Here is a 26,068-nt window from a genome sequence, read left to right on the forward strand (position 1 = left end):
AGAGGGTCGAGGCTCCCTGGAACCACTACTCATCTGCCACCACCCCCCAGAAGTAACCTCTGCTGTCAGCCTTGTGCCTTGCCTTCTAGTCACTTATCAATCCACTTACATACCTAAGTGCGTACTTAAGTACAGTATGTTTCAAACTGTGCTTAAGTCCTGAAGTGAGTTCAATGGGTCATTACCAGCATTTGAAAACTGTAATGGAATGGCATGGGATGGAATGAGAAGAAACAGGATAGAAAACTTTCAGAGTGTATTGCATGTAGTCAAGTTCCACTCAGTTAACATGTAATATGTTTCTCACTGAGGGTTGTTTCCAAGAGTTTGGAAACTACTATTGTAGAAAATCTATAGCGTTTCACTTTTTAAATAAATGATGATACATTAAAAAGCTGTTTTACAATTGTTTTCTCTCTCATCTATCATGGAGATTCTTTTTTTAACCCATATATACACAGTTCTAGCTCATTCTTTTTAAGCACTATTGAATAGCACGACATGTTCTGCATGCATTGTAGTTCATGCAACCACTTCTGCCTTGATGGGCCCTTAGTTTGATTTTGGCTTCTCATGATCATAAGACTGCAGTGAGTGTCCATGCACATGCCTCATTCTGCGTTAAGTACAAGAGCTCTTCTAGCAAATTAAAGCCTGGGCCCGTGGATATACATACTTCTTATTTTTTTAAAATGTGTTTTAAAGTGGAATTAAGACATTTTCAAACAGCTGGAGAAGAGAAAGTTTCAGGCAGGAGCTCCCGGAAGAAACAAAAGATATTTTTGCTTTATGAATGGGTCCAAAACATACATGTGTTTCCCTGTATTGGCCCAGCTGCCCAGGTGAGAGATAATACAACCTTTTAAATGCAAGTATGGTAAACAGATTTGCTCCAGCCTCTTTCCTTAACTTTCATAAAATGAAAAATAGTAACTGAATTGTAGTTCAAATCTAAAATGTTTGGCAATCAACCTCTGTGCCCAGCAGTGTGGAAGGTACCAGAAGTTAGACAAAGGCTGCTGCACTCACAAAGGGCTACCCAGGTGGTTCACTTAGAAACCATGGGACAGGGATAGAGAGTTTATGTGAACATTTCACTGAGACCATGAAGAACTGATAGGCCTTCTGCAGGTACAGGACATGGATTTGGTGAGAGGGAAGGCTTATTTGAGTGGCACCTCTGAGCAGAGCAACAGTTTCAGCAAAAGACAGGTGGCAGTTAAGCGAGGGCCACATCTGGAAGACAACAAAGCATACAGGGGATGTTGTGTGTGGTACCATACAGAGGTATAGTCCTGCCACAGCTGAATAGGTAGCAGGGACTATCTGTGACAGCAAGGAGCCATAAGGGAGACTGCATTTCAGGAAAGGTGATCTCATAAGGGGCCTAGCACCAACAAGAAGACCTGGCTTGGAGCAGCATGTGGTGACTGCCTGTCTGTGGGGCACAGAGGCTAAGGAGACTGCTTCGGAAAGAGATGGAATGAGAAACATGATGATGACTGTGGACAGGGCATGGAATCCTTCCCAATATACACCAAAGGACAGTTCCCCAACCTGGTGGAAACTATAGTAAGAGACTTGGCAGCCTGTGCCTAGCTACTACCCAACCCAGCCTGGGCAGGATTTCCCACAGGGCGGCAAGAAGCTGCAGGAAAGCCTCAGCTCCTCCCCCACTGGGTGATCAGCTCCTTTACCTGCTTTCATCTGAATCTTCAGAAACCAGCTGTTTAAAGGCCAAAGAAGCAAGGTTGCCTTGAAGCCCTTCTCTCTTGAATTCTAGCTTAATCATTACCTTTACTGATACGCATCTCACACCCTGTTCAGGCTTAATTTGCATGTGTGTGTACTTGTGTGTGTGTGTGTGGATAAGGGTTTCCCCTGATTCCAAACTTGCTATCTCTCTAGTGGTTTTTTAAAATATAAAATATAACCTCAGGATTTTTCAAGTCACATTGCCTGGAAGTGACTACATAAAACACAGGGCAAGAGCTGCACGGCGAACTTACTGCTTATTATTATTTCCCACACTTACTTCTGACCTCATGGGCCTCCTGCCGTCAAGCAGCCCAAAATGAGGCTAGCGTTGCCCAGGATGGGCTGGCAGGGAGGACCCAGGAACACAGAGAATATTCCTGGGCTTTACAGAGCAAGAGGGGAAGCAGAAGGCAGAGAGGTGCAGAGCAACAGCAGTGGAACAAACTCCTCTTCTTGCCCCCCTTCCCAATCTGGAGGGTTTTAATGTTATTAAAATTTCAGTTTCCGCATTACTTGAGTAATTGTAAGATTACTTCTGCAGTTGCTCTCAATAGCAAAGATGAAGTTTTCTACAGTGGTAGTTCTGCATCAGTTACTCAGTAAGTAATTTTCAAGGGCCTGATTTCAGAGGAAATACTCAAGTTATATGCAAACTTTACTAGAGGTGCTTATAATCTGGTTGAGAAATCCAACCAATATACCCAAATCCCATCAAACAATATAGAAAAGCATGAAATTCTATGCCAAATTGCATGGCATAGACTAGTATTATAAGAGATTTGATTAAATTCAGGTGAGCACATTTTTATATGCTAGAAGAATTACTATGCAATAACATGAGAGAAGGCATGTACTCAAAATCACATTGGCAATTACGAGATTTAGTATGAATTACTTTATGTCAATAACTGACTTGAAAGTAAGCTACTAAAGGTTGCCCGTAATAAGGACTAGAATATTAGCTGTGCTCTCTAGAATATCTGGATGAAACATTGGCTACTTTATTTAGACCTGACCTTTATGAACAAAAGACAAATATAAAAATAGCTTCTCAGTCATCTAGTAAGAAAGCATAATTAAGAGCCCAGGAATCATGAAGTGACAATTTCTATTCAAAATGCAGAGCATAAGAATTCCCATCCATCAGTTCAATGCCTGGGTGTTAGCTGCTGAAAAATGAAAAACTGAGCAGAGGAAGGGAAAATGTCATTGTTGACCCAGTAAAATTAGGCCATAGTCTTGGTTAACATTACATTTGCCCTTTATATTTAGGCTTGATTGATGCTCCCCCAAATTTACATTTGACCCTCACAAATAGCATTCACAATATTAAAATGTATTCTAGGGCGGAGCCAAGATGGCGGCGTGAGTAGAGCAGTGGAAATCTCCTCCCAAAAACACATAGAGCTATGAAAATATAACAAAGAAAAATCTTCCTAAAATAGAGACCACAGGACACAGGACAACATCCAGACCACATCCACACCTGCAAGAACCCAGCGCCTTGTGAAGGGGGTAAGATACAAGCCCCAGCCCGGCGGAACCCGAGCGCCCCTCCCCCCGGCTCCCGGTGGGTGGAGAGAAACCGGAGCGGTTTTTTTTTTTTTTTTTTGGCGAGCGCTTTTTGGAAGCCTTAGAGGGACGGGCCCCCGTTGCTGGGGAGGCAGGGTGGCGGGACCGGTGAGGAGGTGCCTGGGAACGGCGCCAGAGGACAAAGAATATCCCGCGTTTCTCCCTGCGAGACCTGGGGGCAGGTGCCTGAGACCGGTGCCTGAGGACGGAGGAGGTCGCGCGTTTTTCCCCTTTTTTTTTTTTTCTCTTTTTGGCGAGCGCTTTTTGGAAGCCTTGAAGGGACGGGGACCCCAGTGCTAGGGAGGCACGGTGGTGGGACTGGTGAGCGGGTGGCTGGGACCGGCGCCTGAGGACAAAGAATATCCCCCGTTTTTCCCTGCGGGACCGGTGGGCGGGTGCCTGAGACCGGCACTTGAGGACAGAGGAAATCGCGCGTTTTTCCCCTTTTTTTTTTCTCTTTTCTGCGAGTGCTTTTTGGAAGCCTAAAAGGGACAGGGACCCCGGTGCTAGGGAGGCAGGGCAGCGGGACTGGTGAGCGGGTGCCTGGGACCGGCACCTGAGGACAAAGAATATCCCGCATTTTTCCCTGTGGGACCGGTGGGTGGGTGCCTGAGACCAGCACCTGAGGACGGAAGAAATCGCGCGTTTTTCCCCTTTTTTTTCTCTCTTTTTGCCGAGTGCTTTTTGGAAGCCTTGAAGGGACGGGGACCCCGGTGCTAGGGAGGCAGGGCGGCGGGACTGGTGAGCGGGTGCGTGGGACCAGTGCCTGAGGACAAAGAATATTGAGCGTTCCTTCCCTGCGGGACCGGTGGGTGGGTGCTTTTTGGAAGCCTTGAAAGGACAGGGACCCTGGTGCTAGGGAGACAGGGCAGCAGGACCAGTGAGCGGGTGCCTGGGACCGGCACCTGAGGACAAAAAAAAAAAAAAAAAATCGCTTGTTTTTTCCTTTTTTTTCCTTTTTTTTTTTTCTCTTTGTTTCTGTTCCCTCTCTCATTGTTGCTGCTGTTGTTTTGGTTTGGAGAGTGCTTTTTGGAAATCTTAAAGGGGCAGGACAGGTCACTTAGACCAGAAGCAGGGAATCTGGGGATCTCTGGGCACTCTAACCCCCTGGGCAGCAGGGAGCACAGAGGCCCCTTACGGAGATAAATAGTCTCCTGGCTGCTCCCCCTCCAACGGGGCTCCACCATTTTGGAGGAACAGCCCCAGCCAGGCCAAGCCCACAGCAACAGCGGAGATAAACCCCAAAGCAACTGGGCAGGAAGCAGAAGCCCTGTCTGCGCACAGCTGCCCAGCACAAGCCACTAGAGGTCGCTATTCTCCCAGGAAAAGGCTACAAACCAACAAGAAGGGAAGCTCTTCCAGAGGTCACTTGTACCAGCTCTGCAAACTATCTCTATCACCATGAAAAGGCAAAACTACAGGCAGACAAAGATCACAGAGACAACACCTGAGAAGGAGACAGACCTAACTAGTCTTCCTGAAAAAGAATTCAAAATAAAAATCATGAACATGCTGACAGAGATGCAGAAAAAAATGCAAGAGCAATGGGATGAGATGCAGAGAAAAATGCAAGAGCAGTGGGATGAAGTCCGGAAGGAGATCACAGATGTCAGGAAAGAGATCACAGAAGTGAAACAATCCCTGGAAGGATTTATAAGCAGAATGGATAAGATGCAAGAGGCCATTGAAGGAATAGAAGCCAGAGAACAGGAACGTATAGAAGCTGACATAGAGAGAGATAAAAGGATCTCCAGGAATGAAACAACACTAAGAGAAATATGTGACCAATACAAAAGGAAAAACATTCGTATTATAGGGATACCAGAAGAGGAAGAAAGAGGAAAAGGGATAGAAAGTGTCTTTGAAGAAATAATTGCTGAAAACTTCCCCAAACTGGGGGAGGAAATAATCGAACAGACCATGGAATTATACAGAACCCCCAACAGAAAGGATCCAAGGAGGACAACACCAAGACACATAATAATTAAAATGGCAAGGATCAAGGACAAGGAAAGAGTTTTAAAGGCAGCTAGAGAGAAAAAGGTCACCTATAAAGGAAAACCAATCAGGCTAACATCAGACTTCTCAACAGAAACCCTACAGGCCAGAAGAGAATGGCATGATATACTTAATGCAATGAAACAGAAGGGCCTTGAACCAAGGATACTGTATCCAGCACGACTATCATTTAAATATGATGGTGGGATCAAACAATTCCCAGACAAGCAAAAGCTGAGGGAATTTGCTTCCCACAAACCACCTCTACAGGGCATCCTACAGGGACTGCTCTAGATGGGAGCACCCCTAAAAAGAGCACATAACAAAACACACAACATATGAAGAATGGAGGAGGAGGAATAAGAAGGGAGAGAAGAAAAGACTCTCCAGACAGTGTATATAACAGCTCAATAAGCGAGCTAAGTTAGGCAGTAAGATACTAAAGAAGCTAACCTTGAACCTTTGGTAACCACGAATCTAAAGCCTGCAATGGCAATAAGTACATATCTTTCAATAGTCACCCTAAATGTAAATGGACTTAATGCACCAATCAAAAGACATAGAGTAATAGAATGGATAAAAAAGCAAGACCCATCTATATGCTGCTTACAAGAAACTCACCTTAAACCCAAAGATAAGCATAGACTAAAAGTCAAGGGATGGAAAAACATATTTCAGGCAAACAACAGTGAGAAGAAAGCAGGGGTTGCAGTACTAATATCAGACAAAATAGACTTCAAAACAAAGAAAGTAACAAGAGATAAAGAAGGCCACTACATAATGGTAAAGGGCTTAGTCCAACAAGAGGATATAACCATTCTAAATATATATGCACCCAATACAGGAGCACCAGCATATGTGAAGCAAATACTAACAGAACTAAAGAGGGAAATAGACTGCAATGCATTCATTGTAGGAGACTTCAACACACCACTCACCCCAAAGGATAGATCCACCGGGCAGAAAATAAGTAAAGACACACAGGCACTGAACAACACACTAGAACAGATGGACCTAATAGACATCTATAGAACTCTACATCCAAAAGCAACAGGATATACATTCTTCTCAAGTGCACATGGAACATTCTCCAGAATAGACCACATACTAGCTCACAAAAAGAGCCTCAGTAAATTCCACAATATTGAAATTCTACCAACCAATTTTTCAGAAAACAAAGGTATGAAAGTAGAAATAAATTCTACAAAGAAAACAAAAAGGCTCACAAACACATGGAGGCTTAACAACATGCTACTAAATAATCAATGGATCAATGAACAAATCAAAATAGAGATCAAGGAATATATAGAAACAAATGACAACAACAACACTAAGCCCCAACTTCTGTGGGATGCAGCGAAAGCAGTCTTAAGAGGAAAGTATATAGCAATCCAGGCACACTTGAAGAAGGAAGAACAATCCCAAATGAATAGTCTAACATCACAACTATTAAAACTGGAAAAAGAAGAACAAATGAGGCCTAAAGTCAGCAGAAGGAGGGACATAATAAAGATCAGAGAAGAAATAAACAAAATTGAGAAGAATAAAACAATAGCAAAAATCAACGAAACCAAGAGCTGGTTCTTTGAGAAAATAAACAAAATAGATAAGCCTCTAGCCCAACTTATTAAGAGAAAAAGAGAGTCAACACAAATCAACATAATCAGAAATGAGAATGGAAAAATCACGACAGACTCCACAGAAATACAAAGAATTATTAAAGACTACTATGAAAACCTATATGCCAACAAGCTGGAAAACCTAGAAGAAATGGACAACTTCCTAGAAAAATACAACCTCCCAAGACTGACCAAGGAAGAAACACAAAAGTTAAACAAACCAATTACAAGCAAAGAAATTGAAACGGTAATCAAAAAACTACCCAAGAACAAAACCCCGGGGCCGGACGGATTTACCTCGGAATTTTATCAGACACACAGAGAAGACATAATACCCATTCTCCTTAAAGTGTTCCACAAAATAGAAGAAGAGGGAATACTCCCAAACTCATTCTATGAAGCCAACATCACCCTAATACCAAAACCAGGAAAAGACCCCACCAAAAAAGAAAATTACAGACCAATATCCCTGATGAATGTAGATGCAAAAATACTCAATAAAATATTAGCAAACAGAATTCAACAGTATATCAAAAGGATCATACACCATGACCAAGTGGGGTTCATCCCAGGGATGCAAGGATGGTACAACATTCGAAAATCCATCAACATCATCCACCACATCAACAAAAAGAAAGACAAAAACCACATGATCATCTCCATAGATGCTGAAAAAGCATTTGACAAAATTCAACATCCATTCATGATAAAAACTCTCAGCAAAATGGGAATAGAGGGCAAGTACCTCAACATAATAAAGGCCATATATGATAAACCCACAGCCAGCATTATACTGAACAGCGAGAAGCTGAAAGCATTTCCTCTAAGATCGGGAACCAGACAGGGATGCCCACTCTCCCCACTGTTATTTAACATAGTACTGGAGGTCCTAGCCACGGCAATCAGACAAAACAAAGAAATACAAGGAATCCAGATTGGTAAAGAAGAAGTTAAACTGTCACTATTTGCAGATGATATGATACTGTACATAAAAAACCCTAAAGACTCCACTCCAAAACTACTAGAACTGATATCGGAATACAGCAAAGTTGCAGGATACAAAATCAACACACAGAAATCTGTAGCTTTCCTATACACTAACAACGAATCAATAGAAAGAGAAATCAGGAAAACAATTCCATTCACCATTGCATCAAAAAGAATAAAATACCTAGGAATAAACCTAACCAAGGAAGTGAAAGACTTATACTCTGAAAACTACAAGTCACTCTTAAGAGAAATTAAAGGGGACTCTAATAAATGGAAACTCATCCCATGCTCATGGCTAGGAAGAATTAATATCGTCAAAATGGCCATCCTGCCGAAAGCAATATACAAATTTGATGCAATCCCTCTCAAATTACAAGCAACATTCTTCAATGAATTGGAACAAATAATTCAAAAATTCATATGGAAACACCAAAGACCCCGAATAGCCAAAGCAATCCTAAAAAAGAAGAATAAAGTAGGGGGGATCTCACTCCCCAACTTCAAGCTCTACTACAAAGCCATAGTAATCAAGACAATTTGGTACTGGCACAAGAACAGAGCCACAGACCAGTGGAACAGATTAGAGACCCCAGAAATTAACCCAAACATATATGGTCAATTAATATTTGATAAAGGAGCCATGGACATACAATGGCAAAATGACAGTCTCTTCAACAGATGGTGCTGGCAAAACTGGACAGCTACATGTAGGAGAATGAAACTGGACCATTGTCTAACCCCATATACAAAGGTAAACTCAAAATGGATCAAAGACCTGAATGTAAGTCACGAAACCATTAAACTCTTGGAAAAAAACATAGGCAAAAACCTCTTAGATATAAACATGAGTGATCTCTTCTTGAACATATCTCCCCGGGCAAGGAAAACAACAGCAAAAATGAGCAAGTGGGACTACATTAAGCTGAAAAGCTTCTGTACAGCGAAAGACACCATCAATAGAACAAAAAGGAACCCTACAGTATGGGAGAATATATTTGAAAATGACAGATCTGATAAAGGCTTGACGTCCAGAATATATAAAGAGCTCACACGCCTCAACAAACAAAAAACAAATAACCCAATTAAAAAATGGTCAGAGGAACTGAACAGACAGTTCTCCAAAAAAGAAATACAGATGGCCAAGAGACACATGAAAAGATGCTCCACATCGCTAATTATCAGAGAAATGCAAATTAAAACTACAATGAGGTATCACCTCACACCAGTAAGGATAGCTGCCATCCAAAAGACAAACAACAACAAATGTTGGCGAGGCTGTGGAGAAAGGGGAACCCTCCTACACTGCTGGTGGGAATGTAAATTAGTTCAACCATTGTGGAAAGCAGTATGGAGGTGCATCAAAAGGCTCAAAACAGACCTACCATTTGACCCAGGAATTCCACTCCTAGGAATTTACCCTAAGAACGCAGCAATCAAGTTTGAGAAAGACAGATGCACTCCTATGTTTATCGCAGCACTATTTACAATAGCCAAGAATTGGAAGCAACCTAAATGTCCATCTGTAGATGAATGGATAAAGAAGATGTGGTACATATACACAATGGAATACTACTCAGCCATAAGAAGTGGAAAAATCCAACCATTTGCAGCAACATGGATGGAGCTGGAGAGTATTATGCTCAGTGAAATAAGCCAAGCGGAGAAAGAGAAATACCAAATGATTTCACTCATCTGAGGAGTATAGGAACAAAGGAAAAACTGAAGGAACAAAACAGCAGCAGAATTACAGAACCCAAAAATGGACTAACAGGTACCAAAGGGAAAGGAACTGGGGAGGATGGGTGGGCAGGGAGGGATAAGGGGGGGGAAGAAGAAGGGGGGTATTAAGATTAGCATGCATGGGGGGGAGGGAGAAAGGGGAGGGTGGGCTGCACAACACAGAGAGGACAAGTAGTGACTCTACCACATTTTGCTAAGCTGATGGACAGTAACCGTAATGTGGTTGTTAGGGGGGACCTGATATAGGGGAGAGCATAGTAAACATAGTATTCTTCAGGTAAGTGTAGATTAAAAATTTAAAAAAAAAAAGAAAGAAAGAAAGAAAAGGGGGATTACTCCTTAACAGGATAAAACTATTGGTAAATCAAAGATCAACGCATGCTTTAAATATCCTTAATGTTGATCACTTAAAGGGTGTCAGATGATCAGCTATGGAGGTACTCTTTTCTGATAATATTCCTTTCTCTTAATTAAAAAAAAAAAAAAAAAGCAGTTACTGTGTGCTGACCTCCAATGAGTTCTGCACAGTGGTATAGAGGGCATGTCAAAGTGTGGGCAAAGGGTCTCTTTGTTTCTATGCAGAAGATCAAGGCCTAGCTTGGATACCCAGAAAATGAACTAAGATACGATATGAGGAGGAGCTTCCGGCATCAGCACTCTCTGGAGGACTCGTGCCGGGGGATGATCATCAAAAAGCCTCCACAGGGATCCGGACGATGCTGCGGTTGTGGCTGCATCCAGCCCACCGTCTCCTGGACTTGCCATAAGAAGGAGGAGGGAGATGTCTAGGCTGGCATGTGCATACAGTGAGACAACGAATTTGACTGGATCTGTACTGTTGGAACTCAACCAGGAGTTGGGAGGGGTGCAAGTTGTAGCACCCCAAAATCTCATGACTATAGACTATCTATGGTTAAAAGAACATATGGGATGTGAACAGATCCCAGAAATGGGCTGCTTTAATTTGTCTGATGGTTCAAGTACAGTTGGACAATATCCATCATATCATAGATAAATTTTCACAAATGCCTAGGGTGCCTAAATGGTTTTCTTGGCTTCACTGGAGATGGCTGGTAATTATAGATTTGCTTTGTTTATGTCACCGTATTCCTATTATGTTAATATGTGTGTGCAAATTAGTTAGTAGTTTAAAACCTATACATACTTAAGGTACTATACAAGAAGATATGTCAAAGAAATAATCAATCCTCCCAAGTTTCCTTCATATGCTACATCTATAGCTTTTCTTCTTCCTTCCTAATTACAAACCTTAAATAGAATTCGTGCCTCATATCGAATTTACCGAGTATCATAATTCCTCCAGGTGGTAAAGATATCTCGAGACAAGTGCTGGGCATAGAAGCCACAGGGCATAAATCTGCAAAGAAGTAAAAAGCTAACCTTTGCAAACAATATGGCTTCTCTCTCACTTACCAACTTTACATTTCCCTGTATGGCCCCGGAAGATGACTGGTTAGCCAGAGACGGGTAAGATTCCTCAAGGGAGGAACAACCTAAGACAGGCACAGTCGCAGGGGGGCCATCAGGTGAGAATTTGGGGATCAACAGAGGTGAGGCTCAGAACCTCACCCCCCCTGCTTTGAGAGAAATCTTCTGCATCCGTGGATGTCTTGCTGCCCTTGTCTAGCCTGGATTAATACTTAGTCCATAGGCACACACCTGATCATCTGATCATCTATATTTGCCTTCTTACAGCACTAAACTATGTTTTCTACCTTTATCTTGCATCTACCTACCACTTCAGCATTTTATTAAAAATAAAAATAATAATAATAATAGGAGAAATGTGGGATCAACATATAAATCAAGTACAAAAATCAAATGAATATTCATATTTGACCTGATGGTTTATAGGTCATATTGCATGATCAAAACCGAAAGTTTCTGTGATGACTGCCCTTGTACTGTTCACCATGTAAGAATTTATTCACTCTGTAAGAATTCGTTCACCATGTAAGAACTTGTTCGTTATGCTTCAGAAGATTGGAGACTGACGAGAATTAGGCTTGAGATGGATTAATGATTGTACATTGAGCATTGACCCCCCTATACTGAATTTTATTGTTGTTAACAACCATTTGATCAATAAATATGAGAGATGCCCTCTCAAAAAAAAAAATAAATAAAAAAAAAAAAAAAAATGTATTCTACATACTTGGCAAAGAATACATTCCTCATAGTATGTTTTAGTATGATTTAATTTTCATAAATATATACCATTTCCCCTGCTGCAAAAGGAAAGAACTGTTTCTTTTTCATATACAACATACCATAGGCTGTTTTTCCCCCATTCAAAGTTGTTTGATTGATTTGACTCTATAAATAACAGAATCAATTATTTTTAAAGAACTGAGTTTCCCAAGGCATAAGGCACTTCTACAGCATAATTTTATTAATAACTAGACTGGGCATGAACTTCTCCAGTTTTCTTTTCTTTCTACTGATTATATCAAGGATTACGTTTCAGTGTGGACTGAGTATGTCATCATCACTTCTCAAATATTAACTAACATCTTTTCATAACAAAGAAAACAGACCATGGGATAAGCAGATAACAATATCTACTTAGAGTTTAATAATGTTGCCTTGCTTATATTGCATTTATCTTCACATTTGCTGTCTACTTATGACAAGTGATTTTTATACTGGTTTTCCATATATATAGCAATAATATAAACTCCCCTTTAAATAAATTTAAGTTAAGAAAGTGAGTCAAAGGAACATATATTAGGAAAATAGTGCAGATGGTACTCAGATATGGCTAAAATTTGTGAAGTGGTATTCTACAAGTGACTACTAAAGTTATGGATATAGAGTTGAAATAATTAACATGTTAAAAACGTTTATACATCCATTGATTCCATGTCGATTAGTATTTTCATCCATGCAATATAGAAAGTCCTAAATTTTCATTTCTGTTGGCAAAGAACTACAGTCTATTATTTAAAATGAAGAATATGTATGAAATACATTATTTACACAAGCTAGTTAGTATTAAAAACAGAACAAGGGGAGTTTAATAGTGTTAACTTGAAATGGTTCCATGTTAACTTGAAATGGTGGTTCTACAGGAGTTTGGAGGTGCATTGAATACTGTGTATCACCAAAGTATGAGCTTAGATACCCATGTTAGGAATGACAAGATCACATTATAATATAGCCCCTTGATAGTCTAAAATAATAGTTTTCACCTTTGTTCTGCCATAGCATATGGAAAATGATGTTTATGTACTAGATATAGTCTTGGGGACATAGCCAGATTTTGACAAGATTCTTTCCTCCCTGACAATTTTTTTCAGAACATTTGGGCAATACAGGGCTGTAGCTGTTGGTAGTACATAATTTCCAGCATGTTCCTTTTCATCCAAGAAAGCTAAATCTTAGGTTAAGTAAATGAAAATACCTTAGTATCATCTGCTTAATTTTTAAAATAAATCATTCACACATTTCCGTGATTTGCCTAGTCTGAATAACAAACACTTAAGACACAACTTACAACTGACTGGACCAAAAGTGTCTCATGAAACCTTAGCCAAACTTGCTTCCCTGCTGTTGTAGAGCCGAGGCACCTTTTTATTTTCTTACCCTACAGATACAAAGGTGGCAACTAGAATGGAGCATGATTTGCAGATGATCTAAGTGGATGGAGCTGATACTAGCTGTTCGTGACTTGACAAAGCAAACAATAGCCCAGATTTACCCACAACAGCTTTAAAAGCATAACTTTTATAACATGCAGGAAAACAATTTCACATTTAGACGGAAAATAATTAATTTTTGTTTTTTTACTTGAAGGCAGAATGACCGACCCATTGGGAGCAACCTAAATGTTTCCGTGTGCATTAATGTGCTCAAAAATATTAGTAGAAAGTAATCACTCTTTTATGGGTGAACTTTAGCATTCACTGACACTTAAAATGCTATGATATATTCCATTTTAAGTTAACAATATGTGAATCAGTAGATTTTTTTTTAAACTGGAGGGTATAACAAGCTGTAGGCTTAAGAAACAGAATATATTATATGTACACTGTGCTATAATGTAAGTAGTTTGTTTAAACCTCTAGAAATCAGATCCATTTCACTGATATGACATCAAGTCTTAAGCCAGGTGAGCAAAACATGCCCATTAGGAAGAGGAATTCCTATTATGAATCACAATACAACTATGAATTGCTTCTCTAAACATGTGTTCTGCTATTGTTATTTATTATAAAGTCAGGCAACAGCAATAATGTGAGTGTCATGATCATGACATGAACTTACCTTACGCCAGAACAGCAGGACTGCAGCACAGTCAGCATGATCGCTACAGACATCTTTACAACAAAACCATCTTTTTGGCATCTACGCTGATGGTGCAAATGGCCCCAAACTTTCAATAACTCTTACAAAATAAATTGCATAAATGTGGAGACATGGGCTAATATTACAGTAAATCAGTTTATATCACCTATGTTCACTGCATGTGTTAACTGTACAAAAGAATGTGAGTTAAGGAAGCCAAACTAAAGATATAGCATCGAGCAATGATTCCTAATTAACTGAAGTGGTAAAACAATTTTATACTCAAGAGTCAAATGTTCATATATATATGTTAAAAGCACAATCACCAAATGTCCTCCCTGAATTTTCCAGTTTTAGCTAACAATTTTAATATTACCAGTGCACATGGGTCCTCATTAATAGCAATTAGAAACATTAATTAACACACTCATTGGTTTTTCCTCAAACCATTACTATAAACTTTCATGTTTTAAGAATCCATAATTTTTAAATTATTAGAGAAAAATGTGATAGCAATGTTCTTTTAATCAAATACAAAAAAAAAAATCACCAAAAAACTGTGTCAGAATAAAGGGGATAGAAAAAAAGGCTTTCTTCTCTTCTACCATACAGGTGTAGAGCTCACAGAAATATGTATGTAAAACAGTTACTGGTTTTTGTTAGTAGGTATGCACATTAAGCATCAATAGTTCAAGTGGTTGACATTCCCACCAAAGCAAAAATGCAAATCTTAGGAAAACAGCCTACAATATTTCAATCAAATAAGTGAACACAGAAAGCACTTTGATACGGTTAAGTTGCCAAACGAGTTAACGGTGGACAAACAAAACAAAATTCCCTGCTGTCTGGATGAAAACTACCTCCCCAGCATCATTCAGACATTTCATGCCCAACTATAATTCTGTGTCCACCCATGGTGTGCTTGCCATCAAGCCCATCTAATAAGTACTACCATGCTCTTTGAGATTGTGAAGAATCACAGCAGGAACGCTATGGGACTGCCACCCTGTCCCTAACTCGGCCTCTAGCTCCTTAACGTGGGCCTGAAGCATGAGGGGTGGCACTCTCAGAAGCAGGTCAAGAGGCGGCAAAGCTGAAGAAATAAAAAGGGGGAAAGACAGGCAACTGTGACATACGATCCTCTGGACTTCAGGGGGCGCATAGGGTTTCGTTGCTGCCAGCGCCAAATTACCTGCTCTTGGTCTTGATCCTATTCCACCAGTGAAGTCCCTGAAAACAGAATTAGGGGTCATTAGAAGGACTTACTCAACTTGGATTTCACTAACATTTACTGAAAGCCTACACCCAGCCATGGTTTACACTGTAGAAATAAATGTTATTTTCCCATAAGACCCTCTCAAGACTTAATAGGAGGGAAATCAACGTATTCAAACCTGGCATTCTACTGGCAAATGGAAGAACTTTGTCCCAACATGATTGTTTATAAGCTCTACAAATGATTCAGAGCCTAAATCTTAGTACTTTGAATGATTTTCTTCTTAAGCATAAAATGAAAAGAATGATTTTGTGTTAAAACTGAAATATTTATTACTTTACAAGTAATATTTTTTTCATGCTTTGTTTCTGTTATCTTAAAAAGGGAATTATAACTCTTCCTAGGAAGTAAGATGATTTTTACATTTAAGATGATTATGTTTTGCCTTAAGTTTCCAGTGTTATTAACATCAATTGTTTGCCCTGCCCAAAAAAAATTCTAGATTTCCTGATTATTGTCATGTTGCTCTCAGAACTTCCCACCCAGAGAGGTGGCTTTGGACCCCACCAGGGACAGCCTTGTATAACCTCCAACCTTGTATTCCCACTGTTATTTAGAGATAATTTCTTAATAAATTTTTTGGAATGAAATAAGAAACATCTGAGTCCTGACAAGTTGTAAGGATCATACTAAATTTAATGCAGTCCATCAAAACCATACTGAACATTATTGCATTTAAGGCACATGATTGATATTTTGCTGAGAAGCAATAAACAGGGATTGGAATATATAAATAAACCTGGATGATAATTCTCTTACCCTTTCATTTTAATCACAGAACTTTTTATATATCCTGGCATGGCAACACATAAAGTTATGAAGCCTAACAAAATTGGCTTATGTACCTACCACCCAACTTAAGTACTAGAATGATTCCAAAATGTCTACATCCAACAGCAAGTTCCTTCCCTGTCCTTTTTCTCCCCTTAATTCCCCACCAAGCCAGCCCTCTCTTGATGCCATTATTTTTCCCATCCCAGTCTCAGCCCAAGTCTCCAGAGCCTTGAACAGTACATGAAACTTGCCAGCCTTGAACTGTTAACACACTCTTCCTAGTCCTGGGATGAGGGGCATACTTAAAGAAAGAAAATGAATGGACCTTGCCATTAGAAAGGTCAAAGAGGGCCATAATCTCGGTCGTGCCCAAATATGAGCAGGGTGTCTCGGGCCTCAGCTGTGGAACAGAGCATCTTGCACACACGCTGTATCCCAGCAACACAACTGAATGACACTGTGTCTTAAGTCTTCTCAACAAGTCCAGCATTTGTTCAAGATGAATATAATGCAAACCACAAACATAAGTTTAAATTTTTTGGTAGCCACACTTTAAAAAGTTGAAAGAAAAAATTGAAATGCATTTAATAAGATATTTTACTTAATCAAATATATCCAACATAGTATGATTTCAACATGTACTAAACATAAAATCACTGAGATATTTTACATGCAGTTTTGCAGTTAAATTAATATTAAAGTGAAATGAGAAACTCAGTTCTTTAGTCCCACTAGCTACATTTCAATTTCGACTAGTGGTCTCCATCTTTGCCAGTGCATTCCAGACCCTTCCTTAGGAGATGCTGGTCATTGTCCTTGCAGACATTATGACAGAGGCTATGCGTTATGCCTCATGGATGCTACTCTGCAGTCCTGCATGGATCCCACTGTCTTAAACAGTGAATTAAAATGTATCTCGTGGGAATCTTACATTTGTAAGTTTATGGGTGCTCTAGATAGCTGATAACCACTCACATATTGAGTTAACTAGATGACTATTCCAGTTGTTCTAAAGATTCCAAAATTTCAAGCATTTTTACATATTAAAAAACAGGCTAGTGGTGTCTGTGGAACAGACCGTCCTGACATGCTGAGCTGTCCCTTAATATAACTCTAAATTCCTCTTTAGTTAACATGAGGCATTTTTAAAAATATCCATCACACATTGATTCATGTATCCATTATGTGTAGAAACTGTGCTAGATATTAGAAACAGGATGGCCAAAAGAAACAGCTCCTGCAGTCTTGGGACTTACAAAATTGTACAAGTGTAGCAGAAAAACTTAATTTTTCCAGAAATTATATCAAGGATCACAAGTAAACACAGTCATCTGAAATTTCCTCATAGAATGGACTCATTGTAACCAGAAGTGACAACTTCTGACTATGCAATCATCGGTCTCACAGATGGACGAGATTGAAATTGTGCAGAGAGCCTGAGAGAAGGTCTGCCTCCAGATTCAACCAGATTGAGTGTGTATGTCCAATAGAACATATGGCTGCAGAGCATGGTTTCCCCTGATAGTGCAAGATGGAAAATAGACAGAAATCACTTAACACAGAGAGAACATTCCAGATATGTTTCTGGTGAAAAGCCTTCACAGAATGAAGCTTGTGTCCTCTGAAAGTTTTGAAATGGGCATTGACTGACAGAAGTTCAAGCTGATGGAACAATTTCAGAGAAACAGAAGGCTTCAAAGGATTCTGAAAGGTCGTGTCTTCTGACTCTCTTCAGATCTGGGGTGGATTCATCCAGAATTTATAAACCAAAACTGAGAGTGAAGCACTGAATATGAGTGTTAGCCTACAACTTCCACCTCCAACTACTAACTGGTAAGGTGAAGATGGAAGGTATGAGCTTCATAATTTTTAAATCAGCTTTTCACTGAATTAATTCAAGTGTGGGGTAACTTGAAATGGGAAAATTATTTTGTCAGAAGAATCCTGGCCATGAAGAAGATAGCACAGTTTTATTTCTTGTAAAGTTCTTTTAAATATAAGTCTCTGAACCAAGGAAATACTTTCACTTGCACTGGAAGTGCATGACATAATTTAATTCAACTGTGAAAAGCAGTTAATGTTATTCAATGTTGATAAAAGGAAGAAATATTTAGCCTTACGAAATGAGAGGCTTAGCTTACAATAGTAAGATAACACCTGCTAAGGCTCTGGAACCACACTGTCTGAGATACCCAATTTTTACTGCTTCAAAGTTCTTTTCAGGTAGTGGTATTCCTAAATATGTCCTGGATGAAAAGGCAACATTATGGAGGGTTGAGTGCTCCTGCTCAATAAGGGCTTTTCATCTACCTAGAATGTAAATGGAGTTGGTAGCACCACAGGAAAGGGCATAATGTTCCTGCGGCTCTCATCTCCTACTCCAGTCACAGTAGAAACAAATGAGCAATAAGCCATGGAAGTTTAGAACTGTCACATCAAAGGAACAAAGTGGGTTACAGACAAGAAACTGTTTCTGTAAGACTGCTTGTGACTTGGCAGACAGACTAGGTTGATTCTGGCAAGTAGTGATCAAGCAGTATTTATTCAGTTTAGGCAAAACTAGATATGGATAATGGAAAAGGGATCAGCAAAGAGAATACCAACAAGGCAAAATAAGCAAGACTCCTGCTAAAAAGGAGGCAAAACCCATAGGTCTGGGGGCTACACAAGGGTCTTTCTGGTCACATCAAAAATGCTGGGTAGTCACAAACATCCACAATCATCTTTATATGCAAAATTCAGAGTCAGGCACACACATCCTTGAATATGATTATGCATACCCTGATTAATCAAAGAAGTTGTGAACACAGGCATCTCTTATATTGCAAATATACCATGTCTCAAACCAGCCTGGCAACTATCTTCTGTTGCCTTGGCAACAGGATGCAAGCAGGCATGGAGAAATCTTGTTGCCTGGGCAACAGAATCTTAAAAAAACAAACTGAGCCTTAAGCTGTGACTATAGCAAAGGCTGTAGACTCAAGCCTGTAGGTGAGATTTTTAGTCCTATTACAGTGAGATAGAATTTATGCGAGGATAACAGTCATTCATCTATTAATTAACAAGTACCTGTGGGCTGGCACCTACATCAATACTGTGTGTCCTGGGGAATGTAAAGATGGACCAGGCATAGTCTGGTATATATCAGCACACAATAATAAAAATTAATTGAATGAGTGAACAAATGTTCTAAAGAAACTCATAGTCCAATGAGCAAAGCTTACTAGGACTTGAGTACATGCAATAAAGAGACTGAGGCCCTGGTGTGCATTATTAAATTCCACTATCCAAGATAATCTAGTTCCAAGTGAAATAAAATATTATGACTCATTAGATTAGAACTATCAGTTTTAAACCTCGATAGAAACTGGTAAAAAGTGAAGCCCGTTTGTAATTCTTTCCTAGCAGGGGGTAATAGAGGCAGGAGATTTTAGATCATTTAGATCGTGAAAATGATTAAAGTAGCAAACAATTGGCTTATATATGGCTCCTGATGCCTCAGTGACAGAAGTTTAAAATTCATGCTTAAGCCGTCTCTGCACTGTTTATCAGGGTCCAAGTTTGAATTCTAAACCCTGGAAGCTGTGCTCAGGTCAAGTATGTACTTCACTGTGGCTTTCTCTCTGTGAGAACAACTCCTTTATTTTAAGAGTCAGTTTTGGGTCTACAAGGAAGGAGAGCTGCCCAGGGTCTCACTGTAAGTGTTCTATCATTTCATATATGACACATAATTGCCAAAAATCTCTACAGCCTTGATTTTCAATTTACTTTTCTACTATTTCCTAGCTTGGCTGTCTTTTTTTAGATTTTAACTTCTCATTTAGGTTCTAAATATTTTGCAGAATGGATTCACACTTCACATTAGAAAACCAAGAAACTGGAGATTAAAGATGTCAGAATGAGAGGTGAGACAGAGACCTCCTCCTTAAACCACATATAATACTAAAATATAATTAATACAACTAATCCTGAAAGAGCAACAGGAAAGAAGGCTGTGCCAGACTGCATACACCTGGGGAAAAGAAGAGATTTCAAGGAACACGGTTGTGAACTTTTATGATCTTCAGGTGCTCCAACACCCTGGCTGGCTACATAGCTCCAAGGCCCCCCACCATGATACACAGCCTGCAGTGCCTTCCTCCCAGCCATCCTGGACCTGGCTTACAAACCGGCAAACCCTGCCCAGACATCAGGCCAGCCAGAGGAAAGCTGTGCCTTCAGCAGCTACAAACACAAAGCATAGAGGCTTACACCTGTGTGTTCGGCCCACTGGTTCTGGCAGTGGAGACAGGCATAGCATCCGGAAAGCAGAAAACAGCTCTTTCCTCCCAGGCACCAGCACCTCTCCCTTGTAATCCCCAACATTGCTCCAGGGACTGAGCAGCTCCAGAGAGTAGAGCTTCTGGGCACTAGACGGCACCACACACAGATATGAAACATCAAAGGAATCTGGTTCAAAGCAAAATCTCAAGAACCAGAAAAAGGATCGAGTTAGACTGAACTAATCAATCTTTCTGAAAGAGATTTCAAAATAAAAATCATAAACATGATCCTGGAGGTAAAGAAAACAATTCAAGAACTCAGGAATGAATTTAGGATGGAGATATGATCATTGAGGAACAAATGGGGGGTTTCAAAAGTAGATTAGATATGGTAGAGGAGACAATTAATGAAATAGAAACTAGAGAAGAGGACTACAAAGAAGCTGAGGCACAGAGAGAATAAAGCATCTCTAGGAATGAAAGAATACTGAGAGAACTGTGTGACCAATCCAAACAGAACAATGTTCATATAATAAGGATACTAGAAGAAGAAGAGAGAGAAAAAAGGGATAGAAAGTATCTTAGAGGAAGTAGTTGCTGAAAACTTCCCCAATCTGGGGAAGGAGATAGTCTCTCAGGCCATGGAGGTGCACAGATCTCCCAACACAAGGGACCCAAGGAAGACAACACCAAGACATATAGGAATTAAAATGGCAAAAATCAAGGATAAGGACAGACTATTAAAAGCAGCCAGAGAGAGAGAAATAAGATCACATACAAAGGAAAGCCCATCAGGCTATCATCAGACTTCTCAGCAGAAACCTTACAGGCCAGAAGAGAGTAGCATGATGTATTTAATGCCATGAAGCAGAAGGGCCTGGAACCAAGATTACTATATCCAGCAAGATTACCATTTAAGTTTGAAGGAGGGATAGACAAATTTCAGATAGGCAAAAGCTGAGAGAACAACAAACCATCTCTACAGTCTATTTTGGAAGGACTGCTACAGATGGAAGTGTTCCTGAGGTTTAATAGCTGTCACCAAGGTAATAAAAAGCAATAGACAAAGAGTACAGAATATGATACCTAATACATAAAGAATGGAGGAGGAAGAAAAGGAGGGGACAAAAAAAAGAACCTTGAGATTGTGTTTGGATTAGCATACTAAGTGAGTTAAGTTAGACTCTTAGATAGTAAGGAAGTTAACCTTGAACCTTTGGTAATAATGAATCTAAAGCCTGCACTGGCAATAAGTACATACCTATCAATAATCACCCTGAATGTAAATGGTCTGAATGAACTAATCAAAAGATATAGAGTCACTGAAGTGATAAAAAAAACCCAACTATATGCTGCCTACAAGAAACTCACTTTAAACCCAAAGGCATGCACAGACTAAAAGTGAAGGGATGGAAAAAGATATTTCATGGAACTAATAGGAAGAAAAAAGCAGGAGGTGCAGTACTTGTATCAGACAAAATAGTCTTCAAAACAAAGAAAGTCACAAGAGACAAAGAAGGACATTACATAATGATAAAGGGATCAATCCAACAAGAGGATATAACCATTATAAATATCTTCTATGCACCCAACACAAGAGCACCTACATATGTAAACCTAATACTAACAGAATTAAAAGGGGAAATGGAATGCAATGCATTCATTCTAGGAGACGTCAAGACTCCACTCACTCCAAAGGACAGATCAACCAGACAGAAAATAAGTAAGGACACAGAGGCACTGAACAGTACATAAGAACAGATGGACCTAACAAACATCTACAGAAGTCTCCACACAAAAAAAGCAAATGGGGCCCAAAGTCAGTAGAAGGAGGGACATAATAAAGATTAGAGAAGAAATTAATAAAATTGAGAAGAATAAAACAGTAGAAAGAATCAATGACAGCAGGAGCTAGTTCTTCAAAAAAATAAACAAAGTAGATAAACCCTTAGCCAGACTTATGAAGAAAAAAAAGACATTCTACACACATAAACAGAATCAAAAATGAGAAAGGGAAGATGACTACAGACACCACAGAAATACAAAGAATACTATGAAAAATGGACAAATTTCTAGAAAAATACAACCTTCCAACGCTGACCCAGAAAAACACAGAAAATTTGAAGAGACCAATTACCAGCAATGAAATTGAATTGGTAATCAAAAAACTACCTAAGAATAAAACACTGGACCATATAGCTTCACTGCTGGATTTTATCAAATGTTTTATGAAGACCTAAAACTCATTCTCCTTAAAGTTTTCCAAAAAGTAGAAGTGGAGGGAATACTTCCAAACTCATTCTATGAGGCCAGCATCACCCTAATACCAAAATCAGGCAAAGACACCACAAAAAAAGAAAATTACAGACCAATATTCCTGATGAACATAGATGCAAAAATACTCAACAAAGTATTAGCAAACCAAATTCAAAAATACATCAAAAAGATCATCCATCATGATCAAGTAGGATTTATTCCAAGGATACAAGGATGGTACAACATTCAAAAATCCATCAGCATCATCTACCACATCAACAAAAAGAAGAACAAAAACCACATGATCATCTGCATTCATGCTGAAAAAAACAGTCGACAAAATTCAACATCCATTCATGATAAAAACTCTCAACAAAATGGGTATAGAGGGCAAGTACTTCAACGTAATAAAGGTCATATATGACAAACCCACAGACAACATCATACTTAACAGTGAGAAGCTGAAAGCCTTTCCTTTAAGATTGGGACCAAGACAAAGATGCCCACTCTCTTCACTTTTATTCAACATTGTTCTGGAGGTCTTAGCCACAGTAATCAGATAACATAAATAAATAAATGGAATCCAGATTGGTAAGGAAGAAATTAAACTGTCCCTGTTTGCAGAGGACATGATATTGTACGTAAAAAAACCAAAAACATCCACCCTAAAACTACTAGATCTAATATCTGAATTCAACAAAGTTGCAGGATACAAAATTAATACATAGAAATCTGTTGCATTCCTACACACTAATGATGAACTAGTAGAAAGAGAAATCAGTAAAACAATTCCATTCATAATTGTATCAAAATGAATAAAATACCTAGGTATAAACCTAACCAAGGAAGTGAAAGACTAATACTCTGAAAACTACAAGACACTCTTAAGAGAAATTAAAGAAGATACCACTAAATGGAAATACATCCCATACTCATGGATCGGAAGAATTAATATTGTCAAAACGGCCATCATACCTAAAGAAATCTATAGATTCAATGCCATTCCTATCAAAATACTAACAGCATTCTTCAACGAACTAGAGCAAATAGTTCTAAAACTCATATGGAACAACAAAAGACCCCGAATAGCCAAAGCAATCCTGAGAAGGAAGAATGAAGCTGGGGAGATTATGCTCCCCAACTTCAAGCTCTACTACAAAGCCACAGTAATCAAGACAATTTGGCACTGGCACAAGAACAGATCCATAGACCAATGGAACAGACAAGAGAGCCCAGATATAAACCGAAACATATATGGTCAATTAATATACAGTAAAGGTGTCATGGACATACAATGGGGAAATGACAGCCTCTTCAACAACTGGTGTTGGCAAAACCCGACAGCTACATGCAAGAGAATGAAACTGGATCATTGTCTATCCCCATACACAAAAGTAAACTCAAAGACCTGAATGTAAGTCATGATACCATGAAACTCTTAGAAGACAACATATGCAAAAATCTCCTGAATATTAACATGAGCAATTTTTTTCTGAATGCATCTCCTCAAGCAAGAGAAACAAAAGCAAAAACAAACACATTGGACTACATCAAACTAAGAAACTCTGTACAGCAAAGGACACCATCAGCAGAACAAAAAGGCATCCTACAGTATGGGAGAATATATTTGTAAATGACATATCCAACAAGGGGTTAACATCCAAAATATATAAAGAACTCACAAGCCTCCCCATCCAAAAAGCAAATAACCCAATTAAAACATGGGCAGAGGAAATGAACAGACAGTTCTCCACAGAAGAAATTCAGATGGCCAACAAGCACATGAAAAGATGCTCCACATCACTAATTGTCAGGGAAATGCAAATCAAAACCACAATGAGATATCACCTCACTCCAGTTAGGATAACCAACATAGAAAAGAATAAGAACAACAAATGTTGGGGAGAAAAGGAAACCCTCCTATGCTGCTCATGGGAATGTAAGCTAGTTCAGCCATTGTGGAAAGCAATATGGAGGTTCCTCAAAAAACTAAAAATAGAAACACCATTTTGACCCAGGAATTCCACTTCTAGGAATTTACCCAAAGAATATAATTTCTCAGGTTTAAATAGACATGCACCCCTATGTTTATTGCAGCACTATTTACAATAGCCAGGATATGGAGGCAAACTAAGTGTCCATCAGTAGATGAATGGATAAAGAAGATGTGGTACATATACACAATGGAATATTATTCAGCCATAAGAAAGAAACAAATCCTACCATTTGCAACAACATGGATGTTGCTGGAGGATATTATGCTCAGCGAAATAAGCCAGGCGGAGAAAGACAAATACCAAATGATTTCCCTCATTTGTGGAGTGTAACAACGAAGCAAAACTGAAGGAACAAAACAGTAACAGACTCACAGACTCCAAGAAGGTACCAGAGGTTATCAAAGGGGAAGGGTGGGGGAGGGTGGATGGAGAGGGAGGGAGAAGGGGATTGAGGGGTATTATGATTGGCACACATGGTGTGGGGGGATCATGGGGAAGACAGTGTAGCACAGAGAAGGCAGATAATGACTCTGTGGCATCTTACTACACTGATGGGTAGTGACTGCAATGGGGTATGGGGGGGGACACAATAATATTAGTGAATCTAGTTACCACATTGTTTTTCATATGAAACCTTCATAAGAGTGTATATCCATAATACCCTAAAAAAAAAAAAACTAAGAAACCCAGGAAAATCCTAAACAGATTAGATTGCAGAAAACTTTGGCCTTTTTTAATGCCAAAAATTATAATTTTAAAGTATTATAAATACATCTCAGGGTTTTCTCCTTTTAATTCAGAGAAGCCCAGGGGAATACCTGGAAGGAAGTCAAAAGTTACTAGTTTTCTCTTCTCTTATTTGGCATGAATCACAGGCTATCATTTACCATTTATTTTCTTCTCAAGTTTGCCCTTGTCTCCCTGTTGCACTTGAAGGAAGGCACTTGTCTTAAACCAACCTGTGTTCCCTGATGGCTTGTCGCACTGTACCACATGCCTGGCACAACTTTGCAAATGTTATTTTAGCTCAGGTCCTATTTACCTATTCACCTTCTAATGCATCAACCTCAGCATTTGGGCCATTTTCTGTTTCCCACCTGGTGATCTGGTCATTGACCCCCAAGTGACGCCCCCTCTCTAACAGGCCTGTTTCAGTGAGCTTCAGATTGAACATCCTTTTTCTGTTGATTCTAGTTTACTCAATTTGCTATAAAATGTTTAGATAATGACTAGCTTTTAAAAACCATTTCAAGCTCTAAAACATGTAGTACATATGTTTCTTTTGTTTGTGAAGGGTTGGACTTCAACTGCATTCTTGCAAATGAGATAATTTTCCATGAATCCTTTCAGAAAAAATAGATTGGAATTACTTGGCAATGCTGTGAGCCTTAAATTCATGTGATTGGAAATTTCCATTTTAATACAAAATTCTCTTAATTGGGGTGTACATCCATACGTCATAATTTATTTTTGTACTAAAATAATTGTTTTACATCTCTTGTATACTTTTAAGCATTT

At 39.3% G+C, this 26,068-nt stretch overlaps 1 protein-coding gene across 8 annotated transcripts in view; it reads right to left on the minus strand.

The window, feature by feature from the left end:
• Window positions 1–26,068, minus strand: part of NEK10 (NIMA related kinase 10) — a 210,851-nt gene that overhangs the window by 34,885 nt on the left and 149,898 nt on the right. For 5 of the 8 annotated variants that reach the window (XM_073223982.1, XM_073223981.1, XM_073223985.1 and 2 more), the window contains 2 exons: window positions 15,178–15,215; window positions 14,938–15,078 (listed from right to left, as the gene is read on the minus strand). In XM_073223982.1, the coding sequence (XP_073080083.1) occupies window positions 14,938–15,078; window positions 15,178–15,215 (179 nt within the window). The remainder of the gene's footprint in view (window positions 1–14,937; window positions 15,079–15,177; window positions 15,216–26,068) is intronic. The other 3 variants (XM_073223984.1, XM_073223983.1, XM_073223987.1) reach the window with 1 other exon arrangement.

This window comes from Manis javanica, chromosome 15 (assembly GCF_040802235.1).
Source record: "Manis javanica isolate MJ-LG chromosome 15, MJ_LKY, whole genome shotgun sequence".
Lineage (NCBI taxonomy): Eukaryota > Metazoa > Chordata > Mammalia > Pholidota > Manidae > Manis > Manis javanica.